General features: G+C 32.5%; 2 protein-coding genes across 3 annotated transcripts in view; one reads left to right on the plus strand and one right to left on the minus strand.

Moving 5' to 3' along the window:
* The window catches only part of Ass (argininosuccinate synthase), a 274,261-nt gene that overhangs the window by 242,134 nt on the left and 23,662 nt on the right, over window positions 1-8,465 (plus strand). The window lies entirely within an intron of this gene.
* LOC137649294 (aspartic and glutamic acid-rich protein-like) lies at window positions 6,748-8,371 on the minus strand. Its single transcript, XM_068382280.1, has 3 exons — window positions 8,236-8,371; window positions 7,344-8,122; window positions 6,748-6,759 (listed from the first exon to the last, which is right to left on the minus strand). The coding sequence occupies exons 1-3, from the start codon at window positions 8,369-8,371 to the stop codon at window positions 6,748-6,750; spliced, it is 927 nt and encodes a 308-aa protein (XP_068238381.1).

An 8,465-nucleotide genomic window follows, 5' to 3' on the forward strand; every position in this document is an offset into this window, starting at 1 on the left:
GTAAAAATCCTGGGATAAATGTTGCCAGACATTTACCGTTTTTTAACGCAAATTTTTAACAGTGTAGCTAACGTAAGATTTTGACGTACACTGTGGCTGTTTTTAGAATACTGACTATAACGATCGCTCATTTCTTTTATGGAATATTTTATCCCCATGTGTTTTGTAGGTTTTATCTCACCTCTTGTGATGGAAATGGACTATCTTAAATGTTATCCAGCAAAAACAATTTTTTTTTATCAACATCAAGTATTAACTATACTCTTAGACTACTTAACAACGCGGACTCCTATGTATGTTTTGATTGTTTGAAGGCGCATGACTCTGAATAAAAGTAACGTTTAGTTTCTCATGTTTTGAAATCAGAAATATATTCTGTCTTGTGTTTCTTATCATGGAGTCTCCTAATCAAGTTTCAGTGCGCAGTAATTTTGTTATCCATGTAGGCCCTACTGTACATTCATCAAATTTTAACGTTAATTCAAGTTTACATTTCCATATAATTAAACGAGTGAATTTCTAGCTTTAAGGTTTAGAATCAAATCTCGATTTATCAAATTGAACATTTTTTTTCTTAGATGTTTTCATCTTTTAAATTGATTTTTTATGAGCGGTTTATTGGGCTGTAGTTCAATTTATTAACGAAAGATTCTTATTGTACAACCTTCAACCAACATCACACTGACATGACTGGCTTTTTCTGAATTTTCCTGTTTCTAAAATTAATTCTGTTATTTTGAAACTTATCCCAGTAAAGAACGTCTTTTCGGGAAACTAATATTTTAAATAGGTAGATTTTTGTTCATATGGCTAAATTATGCCTTTTTAAATATCTATATAGATGAATTGATAGTTTGTACAGTGTATATGCTGTAAATTATACCAGGAGTCAGAACCCTATTGCAGGGAAAAGGTGAGTCTTGGAAATGTGTATATATATATATATATATATATATATATATATATATATATATATATATATATATATATATATATATATATATATATATATATATATATATATATATATATATATATATATATATATATATATATATATATATATATATATATATATATATATATATATATATATATTCGAATAAGCCATATATATTTTTGATACATTAATGTCTGGATTCTCTTAACGACCTCGGGATCAGAGCCCCAGGCGAAATCACACAAAGACAAGAGCTTGGCTCCGGCCGGGAATCGAACCCTGGTCGGCAAGCTTGTATAGACAGTGACTAAGCCACTTGGCCACGAAGAAAAATAAAAGTCAATGACAATTCTTCTGTACTTGTACCTGTCGAATTCAGGTATTTTGTACTTAGAATTGAAATTAACCCATCTTCACCATCGTAGCTAATTGGTAGTTTGTTACTTGGCATTCAATTAATGATAAATTTTGCACATTTTTACGTGTTTTTCATATTCAAATAAGCCATATATATTTTTGATACATTAATGTCTGGATTCTCTTAACGACCTCGGGATCAGAGCCCCAGGCGAAATCACACAAAGACAAGAGCTTGGCTCCGGCCGGGAATCGAACCCTGGTCGGCAAGCTTGTATAGACAGTGACTAAGCCACTGGGCCACGAAGAAAGATAAAAGTCAATGACAATTCTTCTGTACTTATACCTGTCGAATTCAGGTATTTTGTACTTGGAATTGAAATCAACCCATCTTCACCATCGTAGCTAATTGGTAGTTTGTTAAAATACCTGAATTCGACAGGTATAAGTACAGAAGAATTGTCATTGACTTTTATCTTTCTTCTTGGCCAAGTGGCTTAGTCACTGTCTATACAAGCTTGCCAACCAGGGTTCGATTCCCGGCCGGAGCCAAGCTCTTGTCTTTGTGTGATTTCGCCTGGTGTTCTGATCCCGAGGTCTTTAAGAGAATCCAGATATTAATGAATCAAAAATATATATGGCTTATTGGGATATATATATATATATATATATATATATATATATATATATATATATATATATATATATATATATATATATATATATACTGTATATCATCATCATTAAAGTAATTTCGTTTTCTATTTTTAAAGTAGTTAAATTTTTTGTCTTATCTTTTTGTGGAAACGTGTAATCTCACAACATGGGGCTGAGGAGTTATTGTGAAATTATATATATATATATATATATATATATATATATATATATATATATATGTATGTATGTATGTATGTATGTATGTATGTATGTATGTATATATATATATATATATATATATATATATATATATATATATATATATATATATATATATATATATATATACTGTGTTTATATATGTATATATAATTAATATATATATACATATATAGAATATATATTTAAATACATATATATAAAGTAAATATATATATATATATATATATATATATATATATATATATATATATATATATATATATATGTATGTATGTATGTATGTATGTATGTATGTATATACACACACTTTCATGTGCATACATATTCATGCATACATACACACACACACACACACACACACACACATATATATATATATATATATATATATATATATATATATATATATATATATATATATATATATGTATGTATGTATAGTATTTATTTGTATGTGTCTATACAACGTTTGTTCCATTGTTAACTATGATATCCCATCATTTCATTTTACATTTCTTCTCTCGCATCCCACATGGAAAACCAACCTGTAAATTTTGCTAATCATAGATCTAGAATTTATAGCATTCAATATATTTCATTGCGAAGTGAATTCCACTTCGAGCAGACTCTGTCAGAGACAAAAGGGCTTTGCGTCTCTGAAGGTGTCAGTTCTTTTCATTTATTCCAGCGTTAAGAGAATTTCCTTCTGAAGCAATATTGTAGCGCCTTTCTCATGGCTCTTTAGGATTCAATTAATGCAGGAGGAAAGTTCTCTCTCTCGTGATGTCTCAGGAATCCCAGTGTTGCTTCATATATTATTATTATTATTATTTATTATTATTATTATTATTATTATTATTATTATTATTATTATTATTATTATTATTATTATTATTACTTGCTTAGCTACAACCTTAGTTGAGAAAGGAGGATGCTATAAGCCCGGGAAAATTTCCCAGTGAGGAAAGGAAACAAGGAAAAATAAAATATCTTAAGAACATTAACAACATTAAAATGAATATTATTATTATTATTATTATTATTATTATTATTATTATTATTATTATTATTATTATTATTACTATTATTATTATTATTACTTGCTTAGCTACAACCCTAGTTGGAAAAGCAGGATGTTGTAAGCCCAGGGCCCCCAACAGGCAAAATTTTCCAGTGAGGAAAGGAAACAAGGAAAAATGAAATATCTTAAGAACATTAACATTATTATTATTATTATTATTATTATTATTATTATTATTATTATTATTATTATTATTATTATTATTGTTGTTGTTGTTGTTGTTGTTGTTGTTTTTGTTAATATTATTATTATTGTTATTATTATTATTATTATTATTATTATTATTATTATTATTATTACTTGCTAAGCTACAACCTTAGTTGGAAAACCAGAATGCTTTAAGCCCAGGGGCTCGAACATTGAAAATAGCCCAGTAAGGAAAGGATACAAGGAAAAATAACATATTTTAAGAACAGTAACATTATTAAAATAATAATAATAATAATCATTATTATTATTATTATTATTTTCATCATCATTATTGTTATTATTACTTGCTTAGCTACAAACCTAGTTGAAAAAGCAGGATACCATAAGCCCTGGGGCTCCAACAGGGAAAATAGCCCAATGAGGAATGGAAACAAGGAAAAATAAAATGTCTGAAGAACAGTAACATCACTAAAATAAACTATAAAAACTTTAACAAAACAACAGGAAGAGAAATAAGAGAGAATAGTGTGCCCAAGTGTACTCTCAAACAAGCGAACTGGTAATTAAATTCAAAGGTTTAAAGATCACTCATGAATGGCAGAGGCAATGGACAGTGACAGTGCCCCTGAGACTGACCATATACAGATTTGATCAGCGCCCAAGCCTCCTCTCCACCCAAGTTAGGGCCAAGGGTGGCGAGGCATTGGCTGTTGGTGACTCAACAGGTAGACCTATAATCTCCCTGAAACCCCCCATCATTATCTCATAACTGGTCCTCCAATTACATCAGGATTTCTAAGAAGCTTCCAAGACATACCTCTCGCATGTAATTGTTCCAGTCAACCGTTGTGTTTTTATTCATTCCAAGTTCTCTCTCGCATTATTTGATTGAAGTCAGCTCATACGCCCATGAATAAAGGAAAAGAATTATATCCTAATAAGGCAGCCTTGAAATAACAAGCCAATTATTCGTTCGTACTCCTTTTTCTTCTACAGTCCCTTTTAGAACAACGCCACCCATTCATGTTTCCTCTTCCAAAACCTAGCTTCATTGAGTGCCCATTTGCACATTTTCACTGTTGGAGCCCTTGGGCTCATAGCATCTTGCTTTACCATCTAGGGTTGTAGCTAGGCTAGTAATAAAAATAAAAATAACAATGCATAATTCCAGTCTCTTTTAACCATTTTATGCATTTCTCTTCGTTGTCAAGTTTTCGAATGATTATCTTTAAATTATCCATTTGTGAGCTTGTTTTATCTGAAAAAGAAAAATAGAAAAACTGTTCATAAATGAAATATTAAAAAATGTTGAAAAAAATAATAATGTTAATATCACGAAATTAGTGGTGGGGTAATAACAGGAAAGTACCAAATGTATTTATCTATCATTCTTTGGAAGGGTTGGGGGGAGGGGAAGCAATTGCCTCCATCTTCAAGTATGTCGACTCACCTGAAGTGGGAGACAGTTGGTCCCGATAATCTTGGGAGGAATAGTGATAAATGTATTCCCCTCAGTAAACCTGTCTGAAATATTGAGACCCTTGACATGATAATTTTATATATACATATATATATATATATATATATATATATATATATATATATATATATATATATATATATATATATATAAATATATATACTGTATATATATATATATATATATATATATATATATATATATATATATATATATATATATATACTGTATACATATATATACTGTATATATATATATATATATATATATATATATATATATATATATATATATATATATATATATACATATATATATATATATATGATAAATTTTGCAGATTTAGACATGATTTTCATAAAAAAAACATATTTTTTTGATACATTATAGTCTGGATTCTCTTAACGACCTCGGGATCAGAGCCCCAGGTGAAATCACACAAAGACAAGAGCTTGTGACCAGCCGGGAGTCGAACCCTTCTTCGTGGCCAAGCGGTAAGTCACTGTCTATACAAGCTTCCCGGACCAAGATTCGACTTCCGGCCAGTCACAAGCTTTTGTCTTTGTGTGATTTCGCCTGGTGCTCTGATCCCGAGGTCGTTAAGAGAATCCAGACATTAATGTATCAAAAATGTATGGCTTATTTGAATAGGAAAATCACGTCTAAATCTCCAAAATTTATCATATATATATATTATATATATATATATATATATATATATATATATATATATATATATATATATATATATATATATATATATATATATATATATATATAATGTTACTACTACTACTACTACTACTACTACTGTGAAAGACCTAAGGGTTTCGCCCTTACCAAAGGGCTCATCAGGTGGGTTTGGCCATCTCATTTTTTCAGGTTTGGTTCCCACGACCCTCTTCCCCTCCTTTCTTTCTTTTTATATTTTTCTGCTCTCCTGTTTTTTTTTTTATTTTGGGGGGGATTTTTTTTTAACTTTTAGTTTTTTTTCTAGTTTTTTCTGGTTTTTTTTAATTCATTGTACTTTATTGGATTTTTTAAATTTTATAAGTTTTTTCTTGGGATATTTATACTTTTTAATATTTTTTTTATCATTTATTTTTAGATTTTTTAGCCTTTACAATTTTTTGGGATTTACAAGTTTTTTTTTTTTTTTTTTTTTTTTTTTTTTTACAGTAGAGAAACTCTCTTGGGCCATCTTATAAGGACTTGACTGCATAGTAGAAAAAGCCGAGCTAGTTCCCTCTGCATAGCCGGTCTTCTAGGTTATTCCCCCAGAACCACCCGAAGGTTAGTGTCCGAAAGAATAGACCTAGATATCCGACCTTTTGTTCACCTGACGAAGCCCCTGTACGACCCCACCAGGGAACACAGCATACTAGAAGCAGCTCAGCTATTCCTTTCTGCAAAGCCAGCCTTGTAAGCTGGTCCAAGCATCCTCCAAGCAAGACGCGTCAGATTTACACCCTCCTTCTGTTCCTCTGGAACTGATTCCTGGGAATGTGCCTCTTGGACTGTTTTTCAACATGTTGCTTCTTTCGGTTCTTGGCCTTTGTGTCCTTCTTGCCGGTCTTCGTAGGTCCTGGATTTTGTCTTTTAGGCTTTTGACGACCCTGGAATCCTCTGCGGGGCATTCCTTTAGCACGATCTTGTTTCGGCAGATGATGACCTTTGCCTTTGCAGGGACCGCCTTCGATTTCTTCATCCTCTTTTTCTGTATTTTCATCCACTTCCTCGGATATTTCTTCATCCTCCGATTCTTCTTCTTCGTCTGAGTTTTCTTCCTCTGATTCTGATTCTTTCTCTGATTCCTCATCACTTACTGAATCTTCCTCTTCCTCTGATTCTTCCATTTCGTCAGGCAGGAAACTAAATTGGTTTTGTACGGAAATGCCCGAAAATTCTTCCTCCATTTCGCTTTCAGAAGAATCCGAGTTTTCCTCCTCTTCTGAATCTTCAGTATTTTGTACCAATTCGTCCTCATCATCTGAATCTTCAGTAATTTGTTCTGATTCTTCCTCCTCCTCTGATTCTTCTTCCTCTACCTCTGATTCTTCTTCTTCCTCTGATTCTTCTTCCTCTACCTCTGATTCTTCTTCTTCCTCTGATTCTTCTTCTTCTTCCTCTGATTCTTCTTCCTCTACCTCTGATTCTTCTTCTTCCTCTGATTCTTCTTTCTCTACCTCTGATTCTTCATCCTCTTCCTCTGATTCTTCCATTTCATCAGGCAAGAAACGAAATCGGTTTTGTACGGAAATGCCAAAAAATTCTTCCTCCATTTCGCTCTCAGAAGAATCCGAATTTTCCTTCTCTTCTGAATCTTCAGTATTTTGTACTAATTCATCCTCATCATCTGAATCTTCAGTAATTTGTTCTGATTCTTCCTCTTCCTCTGATTCTTCTTCCTCTACCTCTGATTCTTCATCCTCATCCTCTGATTCTTCTTCCTCTACCTCTGATTCTTCATCCTCTTCCTCTGATTCTTCCATTTCGTCAGGCAAGACACTAAATCGGTTGTGGACGGAAAGGCCAGAAAATTCTTCCTCCATTTCGCTCTCAGAAGAATCCGAATTTTCCTCCTCTTCTGAATCTTCATTATTTTGTACCAATTCCGCCTCATCATCTGAATCTTCAGTAATTTGTTCTGATTCTTCCTCTTCCTCTGATTCTTCTTCCTCTTCCTCTACTTCTGATTCTTCATCCTCTTCCTCTGATTCTTCTATTTCATCAGGCAAGAAACTAGATCTGTTTTGGACGGAAATGCCCAAAAAGTCTTTCCCCATTTCGCTCTCAGAAGAATCCGAGTTTTCATTCTCTTCTGAATCTTCAGTATTTTGAACTGATTCTTCCTCCTTTTCTGAATCTTCATCCGCTTCCACTGAATCTCCCATTTCGTCAGGCAAGAAACTAAATTGGTTTTGAACGGATGAGCCCAAAATGTCCTCCTCCTTTACGCTCTCGGAAGAATCCGAATTTTCGTCTTTTTCTGAAGATTCTTCAATTACTATTTCCACAGTTTCATTATCTTCTTCTGGTTCATTATCCTCCGATGCTTCCATAATTTCTACTTCATTATTTCCTTGCAATTCTTCACTATTTTTTGTTTCAGAAAATTCAATTTCTTCTTCACTTGGCGTGTCTTCAAATACGATCTCCAAAGAGTCAGAGTTTTCTTTTGTCTTCTCCTCTGATCTATAAGCGTCACAGGTTTCTTCAATATCGTTAGCTCCTCCTGTTGGGCATTTGCTCTTTTTTCTTCTTTCTTAGAAGACATAACACACATCGCAATGATTGCTCCTCCAAGGAAAGACAACCCGCAGCACCTGCCAACATAAGGTTACTAACCGCTCCATTTTCGAGTATACAGAAAGGTTTTTTCTGTATTCAAATCTGGAAGCAGTTTGGTAGTATCCAATAGGATTTCAGCTTTTCGTTGAATTGGTCGATTTGAGTCTTCAATCCAGTTGCGGTCATTTCGCATTGTTCAGCTTCTTCAAAGGCGTTCTTTATCCTTCCAAAAAATGGTAGGAAATTTATCGCTCTTCGTAGAAGTGAAGTCTGCGAGCCATTAGTTC

Source organism: Palaemon carinicauda, chromosome 11 (assembly GCF_036898095.1).
Source record: "Palaemon carinicauda isolate YSFRI2023 chromosome 11, ASM3689809v2, whole genome shotgun sequence".
In the NCBI taxonomy this organism is placed as follows: Eukaryota; Metazoa; Arthropoda; class Malacostraca; order Decapoda; family Palaemonidae; genus Palaemon; species Palaemon carinicauda.